At 50.9% G+C, this 21722-nt stretch overlaps 1 protein-coding gene across 1 annotated transcript in view; it reads right to left on the bottom strand.

Moving 5' to 3' along the window:
- The window catches only part of BCAS1 (brain enriched myelin associated protein 1), an 80566-nt gene extending 59521 nt beyond the window's left edge, over positions 1-21045 (bottom strand). The window contains exons 1-3 of the mRNA XM_075527696.1: positions 20968-21045; positions 15943-16021; positions 4743-5272 (exon numbers count right to left, since the gene is read on the bottom strand). Coding sequence (XP_075383811.1) covers positions 4743-5272; positions 15943-16021; positions 20968-21045 — 687 coding nt within the window. The remainder of the gene's footprint in view (positions 1-4742; positions 5273-15942; positions 16022-20967) is intronic.
- Between the last annotated feature and the right edge of the window lie 677 nt (positions 21046-21722).

Raw genomic sequence — 21722 nt, 5'->3', positions numbered from 1 at the left:
CTCCACCACCGGGACTCCTAATACCAGCTCCATTACGGTCACTCTCACATGTAAGCAAACACACGTGGAAACGCAAATCAGTCACACAAGGACTTCCCCTCTCTTCAGTTCTGGAAACAGCAGTCGCAGACAGCACAACCCCCCTGCCCTCCGTCAGGTCGATTCTGTGTCAGCCAAGGGACCGGGCAGTGCCTCCTTCCAGGGTTTCCGTTGCTGTGCATCTTGACCGAAGCAGAGGAGCTGCTGCACTCCGGCTCCCATTCGCAGATGAGGGCTTTTCCCACGGAGTCAGAGCAGCGTGTTCCCGAGGACCTGGGTTCACCCCAAACTTGCGCAATTGGAGATGGAGTTTCCTTTCAACTGTCTTCAGGATGGATAGTTCTGAGCAGTTGAAATGGCACTGCCGTGTGGCTGTGTGGGGCAACAGCACAACACACTGCCTGCAATTCTGGCCTTCCAAAGGTGGATTCAAAACCCAAACCAAACTCAAAGTCATGGAGTTGATTTTGACTCACAGCCACCCGAGAGGACAGATTAGCGCTGCCCCTGTGGGTTTCCCAGATGATCTGAGCAAGCCTGTGGGTCAACAGGTGGGCACAGTGCCGCTGGCCTTGCCATGCACCCAGCACTCCATTCTGGACAGTGAGGCTGAGGTTGCATCCAGCTGGACAGGCAGAAATCCAAACAGACAGGCAGAGCAGACAGCTGGACCACAGGGGGTCAGGCGAGGTTAGAGAGACAACTTCGGGACTCCTCCCCAGCTGACTATACTTAACCCTTTGGGACTGGAGGAAATCTGCAAGGCAGGAAGTGCAGCAAGAGAAGAAACCCAAGGATTGAAACCCGGGCAGGTGTAGGGACCCGATTCAGCATAAGAGGTGGCCCAGGAGCTGAGAGGGCCTGGAACCAAGGGCAGGGGGCAGAGTGTTTCAAGAAGGAAGCAGGGAGTATCCCCTTAGGCCAGCAGAACTGGTAGGACAAGAATGGCTCAAGCTTGGGGAGATACGCCATCACGAGGGCATTGGCAAGGCTGGTTTTGTGCAGAGGAAAGACTGAATGAACAGTGTGTTCCAGAGAGGGGAGGAGAAGAAGAAAACACCCACTAGTGTTCTCCATCTCTGAATCTGAGGACCAACACACACACACACACACACACACACACACACACACACACACACACATCTCCATCTCCTTCCTATCAGATTATAGGCACCTTGGAAGATGAGGGACCTGATTTACCTTTGAAGTGCGGTGCACAGTTTGTGATTACCCAGCGAAAATTCTAAATCTCCTGAAAACTGTGGTCGGCTAAACTTTAAGCAGCCCCCCTCCATCACCACATGGACGCCTCTGGAAGGTGCCACACTGAGGACAGAACGAGTGGTGATGGGGTGTTTTTGTTCTTTTTCAACTGAAAATGGTTGAATTGTTGTTCTGGGACCAATTGTGATTGTGTGTGTGTGTGTGTGTGTGTGTGTGTGTGTGTGAGAGAGAGAGAGAGAGAGAGAGAGAGAGAGAGAGAGAGAGAGAGAGAGAGAGAGAGAGAGAGAGAGAAGTCTTTTCAATGCATATCTTACGGCTACAGCTTTGGTTCAGTTGTTGGGGGAAGAAGTGGAGAAGGGAAGAAAAATCTCATTGCTGCCAACATGTTGGCTTGTGTGAATCCCAGTTCAGTGAAACCTTTCAGGCATATAATTTATCTTTTCTTTGGCCTATGCAGTAAATGCTGCATTTGTTCATGAATTCTTGCCTTGTTCATGAATTCTTGCTGTGCTCTGAATGTCGGGGTTTTTCAGGGCACAAAAATAAGATTGTCGTCCTGCAAACACTGAAGATTTTGTGTTCCCCCCCGTCCCAGAATGGAAGCGATGCCATTTTTCTCTCCCCAGTTCACAGCTCAGAGGGGTTGTGGCTGGAATGACAATCCAGCGGGGAGCTGCAGTGGATGGGGGTGGGGTGGGGGAAGGCCACGTGGCTGCAGGGGAGGGACACGATGGTGGAGGAGGCTGAGGGCCGAGCATCATTCACCCTAAGGATCCTGAATCAACACAGGGATGTCTACTCTGATATCTATGCACAATGTGGTCCCCACCTCAAGAAAGTCACTGCCTGAGAAGTTCTAGTCTCATGACTTCCTGGATCCATTATGCTAATTCGCCGTGTGTCTAGTCAGCTTCTCAGACACTCTCCACTCTCCAGCAGAGCACCAAGTTCCCGCACAGCAGCTTCTGGACCCGTGTGCCGTGTCTCCCCCTGTGCTGTACACTCCAGAGGGCAGTCGGTGTGACTGGTTTCCCACCTCTCTGGCCCCACTCTCTGATCCAACAGGAAAACCTTCAGTTGGCTTCCTAACCTGGTGCATTTTGAGAAGTTCACATTCGAAGGGACTTTTTAAAAAGCTTTTCAGGGAAATCTGCAAACAAGTTCTCTGCACATAAAAATACGGAAACCACTGAATTGGTGATAGTGAAGAGCCCGAACAAGTCCCAGCTGCCCCGGAGTCCAGTCCGATGACTGGTAACCCCACGTGTCTCAGAGTGGGGCTGTGCTCATGGGTTTTCTGCAGGCTGATTTGGGGGACGCGGATCACCAGGCTTTTCCTTGAAGATACTTCTGGGTGCACTGGAACCAGCAAACGTTCCCTGTCAGGCATTGTGTCATGCACGTACGGCCCTGGCCCATAGCGACCCACACGACAGACTAAAGCGGGCTTTTGCGACTGTCTTCTGTATGGCAGAAGATGGCCAGGAGCTCTTTTCTTCCCCCGTGGAGCTGCTGAGAGGGGTTGGGCGCCCTTAGCCGCTGGCCCTCCAGGACGCCTTCCGAGCACACAGTGACCTTTTCATTAAGTCAAGGACATCTACGGGTTCACTGGCCACAGACGAGGCAGCCTACAACGTGGAGGCATGAGATATCAAGCCGACTCCAAACTCACCGCCGAGTCCCTGCTGACCTAGAGCGCCCCCACAAGACAGGGGAGAATCGTTCCTGGGGGTTTCCGAGACTGGAACTCTTTTCAGGACAGAAAGCCTCATCTTTTTGCCGAGGATGGATGGTGGGTTTGAACGGCTGACCTTGAGGTTTGCAGCCCCATGAGTAACCACTACACCACCAGGGCTCCTGCTATAAAACTGAGCCCGCTTAAAAAAATTTTTTTCCCCTCAAGGACAAACCAATCTGCTTTGAAGAAGCACCGCCAGAGTGCTCTTGGAAGCAAGGAAGATGAGACTCCGTCTCACAGACTTGGGATGTGTTGTTGTCAGGAGAGCCCAGTCTCTGGAGAAGGACATCACGGTTGCTAAACAGAGGGTGGTGACGAAGAGGAAGGCCCTTGACAAGATGGGTGGACAGACATAGTGGCTGCCTCCAGGGGCTCAGGCATAGCAATAGTTATAGGGATGGCATAGGACCAGGCCGTGTTTCACTCTGTGGTGTATAAGGTCGCTATGGGTCGGGACCGGCGCAATGGTACCTAACAGCGACAACAAACTCAAGAGAAAACCAAAGACATTGTTGTCCTCAAGTCGGCCCGACTCCTAGCGACCCCACAAGGCAGAGGAGCCCGCCACCCAGGATTTCCATCTCTGTGGAAGCAGATGGCCCTTTCTTCCACTGATGGTTTCAAACTGCCAACCTTGAGATTAGTAGCTGAGCATCTAACTTCTGCGCCACGACAGCTCCTCCTCCACCTCAACTAAAGGCCCTCACTTAATTTCCAGTGTTTGCAAAACACTGGCATCGAGAAGTCTACGCACCGAGGAACAAGGCGCCTTGACAAATTAACAACGCAGCAGGCCAATTTTTATGTCTTTCTGGTTCTAGGAATTCTTGGCCAGAGCACAAACGCGATACAGTTCAACGTAAGTGATCTTCACCTTAGAAAGCAAAATAACACGTGCCTTTTCATTGTTGGGGGTAGAGAGCAACTGGTTTGGGGATATGTCCTTAAAAACAAACAAAAATAGCAGCAAAAAGTTGGTTTTACAAAGATACTGCCCTGCTTGGTGGACTATACAGGAGGCCATCAAAGAGGCGGCTCAGAACCATAAAGGGCCTTTCTTCCAATCAGGGTCTTTTGCAAAAGGGCCATTCCGGGTGTTAAAAGCAGGGCAGGTAATGTGTTAACACCAACTCCAATAAGCCGGCTTGCCCGCCTGACCAACGGAGGAGTGTGGAGCGTGCTGGGCAGGGAATTTATCTGTTAGAAACCATTTTGACCCTGGTCACCTACAGCCTCCCCGCCTCTCAGGGACACCACCTCTCCTTTCATTGACCCCTGGATGCCCCAGCCGCCACAGTGCTCCCAAACTCCCGGAGACAGGAAGCCAGATGCGCTGCTTGTTCTAGAAGGGTCAGCGGCTCTGCACCCTGTCAGAGCACCTCCGCCTGCAACCATCCAGTTTGCCCTTGGCCGCCCTGTCCAAACCAGCCCAACCCGTGCACTCCCAGGCCTATGCCCTGCCCAGCCTGTGTCCCCAGAGCTTGTACTCTGCCCCCAGCCTGTGCCACCCCATCCCACCCCTGGGGTCTGTATTCTGCCCAGCCTGTGCCCCCCAGAGCTTGTACTCTGCACAGCCTGTGTCCCCAGACTGCGACCTGCCCAATTTGTGCCCTCCCCCAAACCCCCACCCCGTCTGCCCTGTGTGGAGACCAGTCCATGGCCTCCCGGGGCCTGAATTAGGAGCGGAGGGGCCATTCCCGTGCCCCCACCCAACCCCGCGACCCACTCTCCGAGCACTTGCCTGCTCTCCCCGGTCATCGCTGCGCGGCCCAGCCGGTCCAGCAACGTCCACAGTTCTGTCCCCGCTTGAGACACTCGGGGCGTCTGCTTGGCCGTCCACAGGGGCCTTTTCACGGCCCTTGTCCAGTTTGAAGAGGATTTTGTCGAAGAAGCCGGGGTCCTTGGGCCTGGAGAGGGCTGCGCCCTCCGGCTCCGGGGGAAGAGGTGCGGGTCCCCGAGGGCCGGAGGCGGGGGTTTTATCCGGGGCGGTGGGCGCTGCAGCTGCAGCAGGCAGCGGCACGCTCTCACTCGGGCCTTTGTTCCCTGGGCCTTTATTGGGGCTGACATGGAGCCGCACGGATCCGGCGGATGAATCTTGGTCTCGGGCACGTCCTGGTACAGGCCCAGAGAGGGTCATGAAGAGGCGCGAGCGAGCAGCTGGCGCCTCGGGTTTGGCCCCTGTCCCGCCTGCATCCGCGACCCTGCTCGGCTCCATTGTCCCCGGGGAAGAAGCGGCCGCATTATCCGCCTGGACTCGTATCCCCAAGTCGACTGCGAACACAAACGCAAGCAGCAGTGATTCAAAGGGCCGAGGACACCCAAGGCTTCCTAATGAACTCCACACTCTTTATAGAGCGCGGCGCAGGGGCACCGGGGTCGGGGGCTCTAGGCCCAGGGGTTGGCTACTGGAAACTGCCCTCTGGCAGCTGGTCAGGAAGGGGAGGCCGACTCCTGCCAACCCATTCCCTTGCAGGTGCCCTAGTGGTCTCACCTAGCTTTACTCTGCACTTCCACCTTCTTATTTTTTGGGGGTTGGGGGTGGGGGGGCGGGGGAAAGGGAGTGCATACTGTCACCACACCAGTTGGGAGGCAGCTTGTACATTGGTCGAAAGCCATGGGTTCTGGGCCCAGAATGAGGCTTATCCGCTCCAGCATGAGTGGCCTTGGGGGCTGCACTGTGCATTTCTGGATGGTAAGCAGCATGGCTGGCCTCGGCCCATTAGATGCAGGCAGCTTCAGCCCAGAGGAATGGCCTCAAATTGCTACGTGTGCAGGGAGGAGGAGGCCAGACCACACACACTGAGCCTGAATGTCTGTGTGAGTCCCATGCCCCTCACTCACCTGCTCGAGCACACAAAGCACAGAATGGATTCCCTCATTTTGTTACGACGTTTGCAAGAGCTAAGATTCTCAGGCCACAGAGACCAGACCCCCCCCCCAAAAACTACACTAACTGCCTTCGAGTCAATGCCGACTCATAGGGACCTTGAAGGACAAGGTAGAACTGCCCCTGTTAGTTTCCCAGTCTCTAACTCTATGGGAAAGCCTCGTCTTTCTCCCATGGAGCGGCTGTTGGTTTCCAACTGCTGACCTCATGGACCACAGCCTGGTGTGGAATCACTGCGCCCCCAGGAAATAGCATAGACCCGCAGGAGAAATCTTGGACTGTTGGCCAGTGAGGAAAACAGAGAGCTGGGGGGGAGAGGGGGGTGTTCAGCTTTCCCAGGCTGCACAGAGGCCAGTGGGCAGCGAGTCTAGTTCTGAGCAGAAACGTGACCCCCCCCAGGGAGAGTTCTGTGTGTGCCATTAGGTTTGTGGCGAGCTGCTCTAACTCCTGGGAGCTTTATTGACAGCTAGAGGCAACATGGCCAGGCCCGTGTCCCCTTTGTCACTGTATAGCTATTGAGACCATAGGACTTATTCAATAACCCCAGTGTCACCAATCAGAGGATCGCACCAGAAGACAAATTTGACTGAGCAGTGTAGGGTGGGCTTGTCGCAGCCAGTGTACCTGGGGCAGGCTCCGCCCTCTCTCAGAGGTACCGAGTCTGACACACACAGCTGCTCTCACCTCTGCTGCTCGCCCAGACGTTCACTGACACCTCTTCTCCCTCCTCTTTGTAAACAACCGCTGCCACTGAACAGCTGATTCTGACTGAGAGTGATCCTACCCGGTGAGCTAGAACTGCTCCCTGGCGATTCCAAGGCTGTAAATCTTTAGGGAGCAGCCAGGATGGGGAGTGGGGTTGGGGGCAAACAGCCCTCTCTCTCTCCCTTTCTCCTACCCCTTTTATTAAGGAAAGTAGTGTTGCGGGACAAAGGCACTCACGAAGAAATCACAGATCAAGGGTCTCTATTGGGCCACCTGTGTCTCTAAAGGGAAGCCACCTACAGTCTTTGAATTTCCTCCTTTGGGAAACCGGCTCAGTTGCCCCTCCCTTGCAGGGCTGTCCTTGCAGTACCCAAAGGAGAAAACTCCTACCAGGACATTGGGGCACAATGCTTTCCCCAGGCTCTCTACTGTTCCATATCGAGTCGGTTCTGGCTCAGAGTGACCCCATCTACAACAGGACAAACACCCAGGCCAAACCAGCCAACCAGCCACCATGGATTCTGACTCATGGCAACCCTATAGGAGTGGGTAGAACTATCCTTGTGGGTTTCTGAGACTGGAACTCTTTATGGGAGTAGAAAGCCCCATCTTTCTCCTGAGGAGCAGCTGGTAGTTTCGAATTGCTGGCCTTTCAGATTCCAGCCCAACATGTAACCACTATGCCATCAGGACTCCAACCCCTAGGGTGGGTACCCAGCAACGGATAAGAATTAAGAGCTACCTTAAGGTGTTAATGGCTAACATGATCAGATCTAAGCGAAGAACCAGAGGCACCTCAGAAGAAAGGGCGCCAATCCACTTCCAAAAAAAATCAGCCACAAGAACCCTATGGTGTGGCGGTCCATGCTGCATCTACTCTGACACCATGGGTCCCTGGGAGTGAGAAATGGCTTCAGGGTAACAGGCTTGGGGTTCCATTTAGATTTTTCCCTCTATGCCTTTTCCAAGAGTATAATAGACACTCGTTAACTCTTATTTTCAGAAAGAGGGAGAGAAGGGGCAAAATGCATGCTCATTAATTCATTGATGTGCAGTAGGAAACACACACACACACACAGTCTAGAAGAGGGAGACACAGCAAGAGAGAGAGAGAGAGAGAGCATGTAACCTGTTGCCCCAGCAATCTCTGAGTACTTGCTGCCATCAACTCTATGCCGACTCACAGAACCCCCATAAGACAGTGTAGAATGAGCCTGCAGCTCTGAGGAGCGGTGATGGGATGGGCAGGAATGCTGCCATCAACTCTATGCCGACTCACAGAACCCCCATAAGACAGTGTAGAATGAGCCTGCAGCTCTGAGGAGCGGTGATGGGATGGGCAGGAATGTCCAGAGACAAGACCTAGCATGTGCCCAGATCTTCAGGAGGTCACCATGCCGGCACAGCTCTTGTTCCCCCACATGTTTCGGGGTCCAGGAATTAATCATAGCACTAAGTATCATGTGGAGGGGAGAGGGGGAGCGGGCAGGGGGGGAGCGGGAGAGTGAGGAAGTGATGGATGGAGGTGTCAGGGTGCCAAGTAAGCCAGTGAGGCTGCAGAGTGTTGGGATGCATATAAATGAACTGAGAGAGAGAGAGAGAGAGAGAGAGAGAGAGAGCGAGCTGGCCAGGGGAGGAGGAGACCGCAGAGCACCAAACAGGACAGAGGCTAAGATTCAAACAAGGACGGGCTTTTCCACGGCCAAGAGCATCAGCGGGTTTCCTCCAGCTTTTCTGTTCTTCCCTGCCCGCCCCCCACCCCCAGCAGGGAACCGTGAGAGAGCTATCAATGCTCATTACCGCCATGCGGAGTGAGGGAGCCTGGAGGATCGAGCAGAACTGCCCTGCAGGGCTTAAGGTCTTTGCCAGAGTAGAGGGCCATTTCTCTCTACCAGGGAGTGCTGGGGGTTCGAACTACCGACTTTTCCATTAGCAGGGAAGCTTTAGTCAGAAAAAGTCCTTGTCTGAAAAGAAAACCTTCCTTTGGGTGGATTTGTCCATTGAGTTGTGAATCAGTATATCTATCCCCCTTCCCAGGTATGCCAGTTTAAACTGAGTGTACACCCACGGAGCCCTGGTGGCCTGGTGGTTACGCCCTGAGCTTCAATCTGCATAGTCGCGGGCTTGTGAGGGGAGAAGACAAGGCTCTCCACGCTCATAAATAGTCTCGGAGCCCAACAGGGGACTGTGATGAGTCAGCATTGACTCAATGGCCCTGAGTTTGGTTTGGGGTTTTATACACTCGTTAACTTGGAGGGAATGCCCGTTACACTGCTCATTTGCCAGGGACCCCTAGCCCAGTGGGTTATGCACGCTGCCAGGCTGAAAGGATAAACCCACCAACGGCCCCTCAGAAGAAAGATGAGGTTTTCTGCTCCTGCCAAGATGTACAGCCGCTGCTATCCACAGGGGATGGCTGTGCTCTGCCTTGATGGCCACTGTGAGTCGGCATCGACTTGATGGCAGGGAGCTTGGGTTCGGGCTCAGTGGTCATTTAGGAGCTCTGGTCATCTTCAAGCACTTAAGACTTTCACGGCCATCTTTCTCCCACAGGTTGGCTGCTGGGTTTGAACCATTCACCTTGCAGTTCGCCACCCAACCAAGGCCTAGCTCACCACGCCACTGGGGCTCCTACTTGAGATGCAGGTAGGCATGAAAACCATTCAAGGTGCTCTCAACCATGCAGCACACCCACAAAACCCATCTGTGTGGGGAAGTGGGGAGAGAAGGACCCTGGACCTTGGGGTTTTATTCCAGTCCTGGTGGGGCTGGTTTCCAGGCCTTGGTCACCTCCTTACGGGAGCATCAAAAGCTCTCTCTGAAAGACAAGACCTGACCATTTGGGTCCTGTGGAACATCTGTGGGGAAGGCCCTGTGGAATCTGGTTTCAATAAGACGCCTCCTCAGAAAGCAGGCAAGCAGATGGAATACCAAAGAGCTTTCACTTTGCATGACAAAATCAAAAGGTGGAAGACCTGAAGGCCAGGGAAGATGAAAGGAAATCAAAGGGCTGCTGAGGAGGCAACTCCGAGTATCTGGGGGAGATTGTTGGACAATTAGATTTCCTTGTTGCAAAAAAGGTATTTTTCCTTGTGTGGGGGTAAAATTTTGTTTTAGAAAGAAAATCGTTTTATCTAGATAGGTCATCAAGAATGTACTTCCAGTGGGAACTTACTGTCATTGATGAGAACTCCGATTTTAGACCAGAAGGCGCTGACTCTGAATCTAAAGTCTCATTTGTTAAATATGTGCCTTGGGGAAGACAGGTCATCCAGCGACACTTCTGTGTTCTCATAAAATGGGTACTAACATCACAGCATCTTCCTCTGAGGACGGAACTGAACGGCTTCCAGTGAGGTATATTTACAGGATGGTATGTATGGTGTTTAGTGAAGATGCGTTATTTTTGTTATATTTATATGTTGTTGCAATTACTATTTTATAGTCCTAAATATACAAGGAAAGAAATCATTCCAATGGTTTGACCTATAAATTTGAGTGTTGTGGAAAGATTGAAAGAAAATAGCAACAATCTGGATCCACTTAAACCCCAGAAAGCCAAGAATTAGGGCCAGAGATATTCTAGGAATGTTTATCATTTTCCAAGCACACAATTTAAACAAATATTAGATTTTATAAGATTTCTAATGACATTAAGATTTTTTTGAAGTTTGTATTACCCTATCCCGAGCTCCTGAGTGTTATTTTCTGTTTTATTGTGCTCCACTGCCCAAGCTACACATCTTCACCTGGTAAAACTGCAGAAACAATGGCTATTCGTTGAACACTTCCTCACGATAAATGCGGGAGCAGGAGATTTTATTTCAGGGTCACAGAATTCTTGGTGGTGTTGTTAAGTGTCATTGGGTCAGTTCTGACCCATAGTGACCCTGTGCACAACAGAACGGAACACTGCCCGGATCTGTGCCCTCTACACAATTGTTCCAATGCTTGAGCCCACTGTTGCAGCCACTGTGTCAAAAGCATACAACAGGTAATGTATGTACGTACACGTGATATATGTACGTACATACAGGTAATGTATGTATGTACAGGTAATGTATGTACGTACAGGTGATGTATGTATGTACACGTGATGTGTGTACGTACACACATACAGGTAATGTATGTATGTACAGGTAATGTATAAGAAGCACTCACTTTGCAGATTGGTAAATGGAGGCACCGAGAAATAAAGCCACTTTTATAATGTATATCAATGTGGTAGTTATATAATTGTCAATTTAGGGATTAAGCGTGTAGGGGTGGTCTAGCCTGTCAATCAGGTTATAGCCAATGAGGCTTCTGTGTGGGCAAGACCTTCCTCTAAAGATTCTTGGAATTCCGGTATATCCTCCTTGGAAGTGGGAGACTCTCTGCTCACTCCCTGGGAGATACAGCAACTGACAAGACACATGGACCCACCCTGATGCAGAGACACCTGCCAGTGCTGAGATGTTTCCAATGACACCGGATCCAAGGACTTCCTACCACTGGCCTGTGATCTTCTACGTTTGGTGTCATTGCATGTGTTTGGTGAGTCTGAAGAGGACTTTATAGATTGGTATCAGACATATGGGCTAATATCAGACTTATGAGGATTTGATCTGGACTGGGCTCGGATGTTTTCTCAATGTTCAATTGTTCTTGTATATAAATCTCTTTCTTATACACATATGTGTGTCCATGGATTTGTTTCTCTAGTCTACCCAAACTGACACAATCAACTCCTAAGTTGTGCGGCCCAGATTCGATCCCACATTGCCCTGAGTCCAAAGCTCAAGGTCTAAACAACCATGCTGGGACAGGAGGACAAAACAGACCAGAGGGAGGGAGGAAGAGAAGAGACCCAAACTGCCAATCACAGGATCTGTGGATTTCCAGGAGAAACCGTGCACAAGAAAAACAAAACAGAACGCGGAGCTCGAACATCTGGCAGCCTTCGGCAGCCCTTCCTTTGCTTGGTTTTCAACAGCACTTAGATGATGCCTCCCATCTGCATCAAATTATCTGCCATCATCCTTAACATCCCGCTGAAGCCCCTTACCCAGGATCACACCCACGGCTACTCCAGCTCACACTGAGTGCTTCCTCTCGAGGATGGTGTTCCTGGTGCTTGGCCTCTCCCCCTGGGCATGCTTCCTCGCCAGATCTTCCCAGGACTCCCTCACAGGCCTCAAGCCAGACAACACTATTGGAGAGGCCCCTCCCCTCCAGTCCCTGTGGCCTAATTGGCTCTGGGGAATGCCTCAGGGACTCACTGCTCACTTGTTCTTGATTTGCTTTCCCCTCCCGTGGAAGCCCCAAGTGGACAAGGGCGCAGGCTGTTTGGAGGACATGTTGGTGTTCACAGCAGTGCTTGGCTGGCCCACGACAAAGCCAGGGGCCATGGGTGAGGCAGGGAATATGAGCCAGCCCAGCCCAGTGCGGCACTCAGCAAGCAGCCACACTGTGACCGTGGATTGTAGCAGTGGCAGGGCTACGACCTTGGCAGTCAAGACCACGATGGTGGCATCAGCTGCTAAGCTCGTCTTACCCTCTGATAATCTGTTATTCTTGGAAACCCACAGGGGCCATTCTGCCCTGTCCTATCAGGTCACTAGGAGTCAGCATTGACTCCATAGCAGTGAGTTGGGCTGGGTTTTTGGATGGGTGAAACCAATGAATAAGCACTCAAGAAGAAAGGCCTGGTGATCTGTTTCCAAAGTCCCCAGCCTGGCAAACCATAGAGCCCCATTCTACTCTCACGCACCAGGTGGCCAGGAGTCACTGTTAATTCAGTGATGAGCAACATGCACTTAGTTAAGAGGATAAATAGCAAAGGAAGCAGAAATGCCGCTGTTAGTGGGGTCAGTTGGTTCTGACTCACAGCAGCCTTGAGTACAAGGGAACAAACAATACCCACCGGAGCTGTCCTCTCCTTGGTCCTTATGTGGGAGCCCGTTGTTGCAGCCCGTGTGGCAACCAGGAGATCAAATGACCCATTGCATTGGGCAAGTCTGCACAAGGCCTCTTTAAAGTGTTGGAAAGCATGGTTGTTACTTGAGGACTAAGGACACCTGACCCAAGTCATGATATTTTCAATCTCCTCACGTGCGTGCGAGAGTTGGATGTGGAATAAGGGAGGCTGAAGAAGAATTGATGCCTTTGACTTGTGGTGCTGGAGAACAATATTGAAGTACCACAGACTGCCTAATGAACAAGCCAATTTGTCTGGGAAGACGTCCAGCCAGAAATAGAGGCAAGGATGGCGAGACTTCATCTCACACCTTTAGACGCGTGGTCAGGAGAGACCAAACTTGAAAACTCACTACCATTGAGTCCATCGCCACTCACAGTGACGCTGTCGTTTATGGTGAGTTTCCAGGACTGGAGCTGTTTGCAGGAGTCGAAAGCCACCCCTTTCTCCCTAGTTGCTTCCCGTGGTTTCAAACTGCTGACCTTGGCGACCGCAGCCCAGCTTGTAACCACTAGTCCACCCTGGCCCCTCAGGAGAGAGCGAGCAGTCCCTGGAAAGGGACATCACGCTTGGCTAAGGAGAGGGGTAGCAAAAAAAGAGGAAACCCCTGAACAACGTGGAAGCAGAAATAGTCCTAATAATTTCATTCATAAATGAAGTGGCCACTTGTGAAAATTATTCCCTATGCAAACATCTTTTCCTATGCAATGCTCTCTTCTGTGTCCATACCCCTATCTGCCATGGTGAACGCTGAAGTGATTGTAAGATGCAAACCAGTCGCAAGGGGGTACTCTAGATCTTGCTGAAGGCAAAGGCTCTGTAGAGTTTGGAAAGAGACGATTGGGAATCGCTGAAATTGGACCCACAACTGTTGCTGGATGAAGATGAGAGAGAGTTAACACAGCAGCAGCAGCAGCAGCAGCAGCAGCAGGAGGAGGAGGAGGAGGAAGAGGAAGAGGAGGAGGAGGAGGAAGAGGAACATGACAACACAGCCAGGAGTTTTTCAAAAGAGAATGGTATTTGCATATCAAAGCTTATGGGGGGCCCTTGGGAATGCTGATGAAGCCCACAAAAGGTCCTGCAGAAATGACCCTTTCAGAGGGTGATTGCAGGCATCAATCCAGACTTGAAACAGCTGTGGTTTCTCTGTGTTGTGCAAATGGGTGCTGTTTGAAAGGTCTCTGGGATAAGGATTCATGTGGCCAACCGGAGAAGATGATGTTAGGTCCAGGAAACTTCACTGGGCGATTAAACTTCAGGCTTTACATCTCCATGTGAGAAAGGCAGGAAAAGGCGTGTTGGAAAACCCAGAAATGACTGCAGAAATAAAGGGAGGATCGCTTGTGGGTCACAGGGCAGGATCTTCAACCATCAGTTTAGTACAGGACAGAGGGTGAGTGGTGAAAATGCTGAGATCAAGTGGAAAGGGGGGGGGGGGAACCTAGTGGCTACCCGAGCTCTGGACAAACCAGCATCTGAGACCAGCAGGAGGGCCCTGGTGGTGCAGTGTTTACGCACTGGGATGCAAAGCAGGTGACCCCAACCCACCCTCAACTCCGAGGGAAAAAGATGTGGAAATCGACTTCTTTAAGGAAATACAGCCTTGAAAACCCCACGGGGCAGGTTCATCCTGCGCAAGGGGGTGCTGTACAAGGGAATGATGGCTTCCTAACCCCATAAAAGTTACCCTCTTGGAAACCCACAGGGCCAGTTCTATCCGGTTCCAGAGGGTGGCTATGAGTCATAGTCAACTAAATGACAGTGAGTTTATGGCGTGGCTGTGAGTAGGAAGTTCTGCTTGAGCACAATGAAGTGTGGAACTTATCCCCGATCAAGAGGTCCTTGTGCGGAGGGAATACTGCATGGCTTATAATCAGGAAAAGTGTGGGCCAGGCTTGTCTCCTCTCGCCATACTTATTCAGTCTGTATGCTGAGCAAATCATCAGAGAAGCTGGTTTATATGAAGGATGTAGCATCAAGACTGACGGTATCAAGCCTTATTAACGACCTGTGATATGCAGATGACACAATTTTGCCTTCCGGAAGGGAGGAGGACTTGAAGCACTTGCTGATGAAGGTCAAGGATTGAAGCCTTCAGTGTGGATTACAACTCAATGTAAAGAAGCCAAAATTCTCACAACTGGACCAATAGGAAACATCATGATCAATGGAGAAAAGGTTGAAGTTGTCAAGGATTTGGTTTACTTGAATTCACAATCAATGCTCATGGAACAAGAGTCAAGAGATAAAAATCGAGTTGCATTTGGTAAATCTGTTGCACAAGACCTTGTTGGAGGATTGGAAAGCAAGGATGCTATTTTGCAGACTAAGGTGAGCTATGGTGTTTCCAGTTGCCTCATATGCGTGTGAAAGTTGAACTCTGAATGAGGAGGACTGAAGGACAGTTGATGCATCTGAATTGTCCCGCTGAAGAATTTTGGAAAGTACTATGGACTGCTAAAAGGACAATCCAATCTGTCTCAGAAGGAGGGTAGAGTGCTCTGTAGAGGCAAAATGGCAAGACTTCGTCTTGCGTACTTTGGGTATGTTGAAAGGAGAGACCGACCTCTGGAGAAGGACATCATGTTTGGTAAAACGGAAGGGCGACCAAAGAGAGGAAGACCCTCAACGCGATGGATTGACACAGTGGCTGCATCAGTGGGCTTAGGTACAGGAGCAATTGCGAGCATGGCGTAGGACTGTGCAGTGTTTTGTTCTGTTGTGTACAGGTTGCTATGGACCAGAACCGACTTGATGGCACCTGACAACATGAGTCACAATCAACTGGCTAGTTACGCGTCAAGTAAGCGGTAGTGACCAGTCGCTGTGGGGTTGCACACTGAAACTGATCCACCATGACTTTCGGTCCTCTCTTAACTCACATATTTCCCATCATTCCTGTGTTTTGTGGAGGCTGGCCTGTACATGTGGATTTCAGATGTACAGCGACTCTGCTCCACCATGAGCAAGTCACATGGAGCGGGCATGTTGGATATCTGATTTGTTCTTTGGTGCTTTAATACATTTGAAAATAATACTCATCTAACGTATGTTTGAGGGGCCCCGATGGCATAGTGCATTATACATTGGGCCACTAACCACAATGTCAGCAGTTCAAAATCACCAGCTGCTCTGTGGGAGAAAGGCTTTCTATTCGCACAAAGATTTACAACCCCTAAAATAGAGGCGCTCAGTATTAGCGCTGCGCAGGTTTTGTTTGGTGGGTTTTAAGTCCTCTGCCTCTCGAAGCTGTCACGCACACAGACGAGAGGAGAGCTTTCAGGGTGTGCCTGCATGTACCTTCACCTCTTGCAGCCCCCACAGAGCCTTCTCCCGCATGAGCACCCCACTTTTCAGACCCCAGGTGTGCATGTCACGGTGTGGACTGACCTTCGTCACAATACTGGATGGTGCAAGTGGACAGGACCACAGGCTTGCCATTGGGGGCACACTCATTCCCAGACACCACCTGAAATGCAACATGGGAGAGTCAGGAGAATTGGCTATCTCAAGGCCTCGGTGAACTTCACCCCTAAAAACCCTTCTTTTATATGCTGTGGTTTGGGCAGCACCCACACTGTCCTGCCTCAGGGAAACAAAATAGCCCATGTCAAGGACAGACAGACTTCCCATTACCCTAAGGATGCCCCACTGCTCATGTGTTAGCCCTAGTCACCGCAGGAAGGTCCCCTTGCCAGCGAGTTGATTCTGACCCATGGTGACCTGATAGGACAGGGTTGGACTGCACTGTGGGGTAAGGCTGCAACTCTTTTTTATTAAGCATTTTATTGGGAGCTTGTACAACTCATCCATCCATCCATTGCGTCAAGCACATTTGTACGCTTGTTGCCCTCATTCTCAAAATATTTTCTTTCTACTTGAGCCCTTGGTATCAGCTCCTCATTTTCCCCCTCCCTCCCTGTCCCTCCTCCCTCATGAACCCTTGATAATTTATAAATTATTATTTTGTCATGTCTTACATTGTCCAATGTCTCCCTTCACCCACTTTTTTTGTTGTGTGTTCCCCAGGGAGGGGGTTATATGTAGATCCTTGTGATTGGCTCTCCCTTTGTACCCCACCTTTCCTCCACCCTCCCACTATCGCCACTCTCATCACTGGTCCTGAGGGATTCATCTGTCCTGGATTCCCTGTGTTTCCAGTTCTTATCTGTACCAGTGTGCATTCTTGGGTCTAGCCGGATTTGTAAGGTACAATTGGGATCATGACAGTAGGGGGTGGCATTAAATAACTAGAGGAAAGTTGTATGTTTCATCATTGCTACACTACACTCTGACTTGCTCATCTCCTCCCCGAGACCTTCTTCTGTAAGCGGATGTCCAGTTGCCTACAGATGGGCTTTGGGTCCCCACTCCGCACTCCCCCTCATTCGCAGTGATATGATTTTTTTGTAAGGCGGTAACTTTTTAGGAGAGTAGAAAGCCTCTTTCTCCTACAGAGTGGCTGGTGGGTTTGAACTGCTGACCTGTGGTTAGCAGCCCAATTTGTGGCCCACTATGCCAACAGGGATCCTCCACAGGAAAGCCCCCACCCTGTTTACAGCTATGACACTGAGGTCTCAATGGGGCAATTGTCAAACAAATAAGGGGAGGGGGAATCCAGCTCACTGATCTCAAGACCCGTGAGGTGGCCCTCACTTTGCCATCACGTGCATACGAGCAACCATCAGCCTGCATTGATCAATCATCTTGTCCAATCCAGGAGTGATGTTGTCTTCCTGCTCCGCACCCTCTATGGCCGCCTGCCTCTTCAGCTTCACTGTTGCCAGCCTCCATCCAATTTTAGGCCAATTCCCTGATTCTCCTGGTCTCCTGCTACTTAGTGCAGGTGCTCAACAGAAGGAGGCACAGGCTTGTAGGAACCAACAAAGACAGCAATGCCGCAAAAGAGAAGCTGTGTTCCGTAATCTCGTTTTCGCAACGAAACACTCTAAGTTTATTTCACTACTTAGGACCCCTGGTAGCACTGGAGGTTAAGCACCGGGCTGCTAATTGCCGAGTCGGCGGTACAAACCCACCCGTGGCTCCTCAGGAGAGAGAGCAGTCTGCCTGCTCCTGGAAAGATTTCCAGTCCTACAAACCCTCCGCGGGTCACTGTGAGTCAGAGTGGACTCTCTGGTCGTTTTTAAAAAATTTAAATCACAGTTATATCGACATACAATCCGTGCACCACACAATTCAGTGGCCGAATCATATTTAAAAGAGTATACAATCTTCACCGTAATCAATGTCGGAACATTTTCTCCACGACCATTATTCTTCACTTTCTTCGTCGTCATGCTGCTGCTGATTGTTATTATTCTTATTTCTCCATGATTCTTAGCTCCCCATTGCCTCCCAAACCTCCCTTGCCATAACCCCAAGGCGCTCTTAATCCAGTTACCGTCTCTGTAGAAGTGGGTTTAGTTTCTGATACTGAAAATAAAACCAGGCAACCGCAGCCCGCTGCACCAGTGTCACAATTGCTGCTGGGTTTGAGCCCGTGGGCAATGAGGCTGTGTGCATCCACCTTCTTGAGGGTCTTTCCTTTTGCTGACCCCCACTGACAAACCCACTGCTGCTCGCAGGCAGCGGCACGAATTGTGTATCGATTATACGCGGGATGCTTTGCACGGCGTATCTTCTTTTAATAAAGTATAGTCAGGTTCTAAAGGAGATGCTCGCAGAGAAGCTTAGATCAGACCACAAGCTGGAGAGCTTAGATGTGAAGAAGGGGAAATTTTCGATGAAAAAAAAATAGACATAGCTCTACCTGACTCATGCCACCATGCTGCACACCTGGAACCTGCCGACACGGAAGTCTTTGCATGGTCCCTGCTGACATCGGAGGCCCTCCCGTCTACTTTCTACTGTCTGTGATTGACAGCCTCTGTGATCAATGCCCATGGAAGCAACAGCCAAGAAATCAAATGCCAAAAAAGGCCACTTTAAACTGCTCGAAAGCACAGCGGTCGCTTTGAGGGTTAAGGCGTGTCTGATCCAAGCCGCCATGTTTTTGGTTGCTTCATGCATGCGAAAGCTGGACAACGAATGAAGAAGGCTGAGGAAGGGTTTACGGTTTGGGGAAGAATAGCGGGCACACCACGGACGGCAAGTGCCACCAACACCCACCAGATCTGTCTGGGAAGAAGCCCAACTAGAATGCGAGTCTGACGTGAGGCTGGAGAGACCGACCCGTGTACTTTGGACGTGTTACCAGGAAGGACCAGTCCCTGGAGAGGGGCAGCGAAAAAGGGAGACTCTCAGTGCGCTGCATTGGCACAGGCTGCAAACATGCCTTCAGATACCAACAACTGGGGGTGGGGGTGGGGGGGTGGGCACCACAGATCGGGGCAGTGTTTTCGTCTTTTCTGCTATACGGAATACAATGAGTTCGAGCCAATTCAAAGGCATGTGAAACCTCACCATAATCTATACGCCTAGACATGCTCTAAAGACTATAAACTATAACCTCAAATCTGGACCAGTATGAATACATGTTAGTAAGTGTGCAGAAGCCAGAGAGAAGACAAACAACTGGAGAATTCATTGAGGGGGGGGATCTTCTGGGAGCTTATACGAAACTTTCCCTTTCTTTGATACCTTTGTAGTGCTTTTGGTTAATTATAATGAGCCCATGTTCTTGAATTCATCATTATCTCTCAAACGAAATCCTAAAATCCAAGCATCAAACTCATGGGACCACTTGGTCCAGCAGCCACTCTGGCACCCCACCTCTCCAGGGCAATCTTGGGTTGGTAAATTAGACTGAGAGAGTTTTAGGTATTTGGGAATCTGCTCACAATATTTAACCACCAGGAGATTTCAGGAACATTGTACTTCCAGTCAGAATGGAAAGCACGGCTCCGACAACGGTAGCCTCATGATGACTTAGGTTGGCTGAGGCCAGCGGCTAGGGCGAAGGCCTCCAGGCAGGGCCTTTGCTGGTCAGTTTTCCTGCTTCACCCACTGCCTAATCCCCAGAAGTTCCCTGATGCTCAGCAACTGCGATTCCTTTGGTTTTAGGCATTAGGTGCTTTCAAAGCTTCCTGGAGAATTCTCATACAGTCAGACTTGAGACTCACTTCGCTGGCATGGAATGTAGTCAGTCACTGTGGCCTTCTAGCCAGAATCCCATAAATCCTCGTCTCGGTCCTGTTTATAATCCCATTTTGGAGGGAGTTCTCTGGGTAGGATTAGGGTGGGATCAAGTCTCCCATTTTAAAAGAGGTGCCCCCCACCGTTTCCGGGGGGCGGACGGGTATGGTCTGCTGCCTGGCAAAGCTATCAAAACCCTTTCTCCGTGTTTTAAGAGCCGTCTCAGAAGCAGGCAGAATTCCCAGAACCACCAAGGAAGAAGAGCCACCAGCAGAGCATGTTCCGGATGGGCCTCAAGAGGAGGAGGCTGACAGTAGAGGCTGTGCCGTGGGAGACCATGGGACGAGCAAAGGGGACAGGCTGAGGCCCGAGCCGAGGCAAGGGGACCATGAGACAGACAGAGGAGCGGCGCTGCGGAGACTAGGAGGCAGAGCAGGGGGCTGCTGTCCTGTGGCCCACAGCGGCAGAAGTCAGGGGACCCTGTGGCAACTGGAGAGAGGTCTGGGTGGTGGCCCAGGGGAGGTGTTGCTGTAGACCCAGGACTGCGTACTCACTGGTCCCCACGGTGGCACCCCGTTACATCTCCATGATTGTGAGGTTGTCTGTGCGCTCTGTGTGGCCATTGCAGTAAAGTGGAGTGTCATGGGAGGAAAAGTCAGTGTCGGAATAGGTCAAGAGAGCTGGGAGGGTAAAGGCCTGTCTGACTGGCCTTGCGGTAACAGAGAAGCCAGAGTCGGTCAGAAACGGCTTTCTGCAAGGCACTGCACGTTTCTTCAAGCCGTCTCATTCTGACTTGAGCACCTGCTGAGAGTTTTCCTTTCCCTTCTAGCTTGGCTGTATGTGAATTTGCACTTTACCCAGATCTCAGGTGATTCTCCTATGTTCGTGATACAGAGATTCCGATCCCGTCTCCTTGGGGGTTGAAAGAAAGGCCGATTCTCCACAGGAGGTGAAATTGGAACGAACTGGTTTGAAGCTCTGATCATTCTTTCTCTTGAGGAGCTGCTGGGGGGTTTGAACTGCCCACCTTTCAAGTAGCAATGGAGGGCTTAATTGCTGCGCCGGCCGGGGCTCCAGTCCAGAGGTTACATCCCTGAGGTATCTGCTGCAGTGAGACTGAGCTGGGGCCCCAGAATGTGCATTGCCCAAGAATGTGCATCGTCAAGAAGATCCGTGGTTGATCACGGAAGTTGGCAGAGAACCCAACCATCATGGGTGGAGCAGCCCCCCCCCAGCCCATGCAATGCCCACTGCATTGGCAGCTTGTCCCCTGGCACCACCAACTCATAGCTCAGGCTCTTGTGCCTGGGACTGTACTACCTGGTAGGTGACTGCCTCCGGTTCATCCTCTTGGTCTTGGTCTCCCACTCGTTGGGGAACGCTCATTTGGTTTCCCATCGTTGCTGCAGTAGGGAAAAAGATCGAGAGATCAAAGCCTGAAACCGGCACGGGTCTTCCGTCTACACATAAAGCTAAGGAGCAGAGAGCTAGCTGGTCACTCGCGGATGTGCTATCCCAAGCCCAGGGCAGACGAAGAATGAGGGCTATTTGTTTGGGAGACTGACCAGGAGATGTTAGGCTTGTATGTTCAACAGAATGAAAAGTAACTGCAGAGTAATTGTTAATGACATTTCATTGCTGCGGGAACTTTTTTTTTTTTTCATGAAAAGGATATTCCAGGGAGCCTGGTGGCATAGCGGTGAAGTGTAGAACTGCTAACTGCAAAAAAAAAAAACAAACAAAACAAACAAAACTGCTAACTGCAAGGTCAGCAGTTCGAGACCACCGGCTGCTCCGTGGGAGAAAGTCTAGGTTTTCCTCTCCTATAAACAAGATCTGTCTCGGAATCCCACAGGGGCAGTTCGACCTTGGCCTATGGCGTCCCTGTGAGTCAGAAGCGACTTGGGGCCAGTGAGAGGTTTTTTTTTTTGGGGGGTGGTGGTGGTGGTGGTATTTAAAGGGTCTTCCATGCAAATAATAATTCTTCCCTCTGATGCCACATCTATTATACCAAGAAATTTTTAGGGTTTTTTGTTTTGTTTTACAAAAAGATACTTATAACTTTTACTTTCTCA

This window comes from Tenrec ecaudatus, chromosome 12 (assembly GCF_050624435.1).
Source record: "Tenrec ecaudatus isolate mTenEca1 chromosome 12, mTenEca1.hap1, whole genome shotgun sequence".
Taxonomy (NCBI): Eukaryota; Metazoa; Chordata; class Mammalia; order Afrosoricida; family Tenrecidae; genus Tenrec; species Tenrec ecaudatus.
The sequence above is the reverse complement of the archived record's forward strand: the minus strand, read 5'-3'. Positions and strand labels throughout refer to the sequence as shown.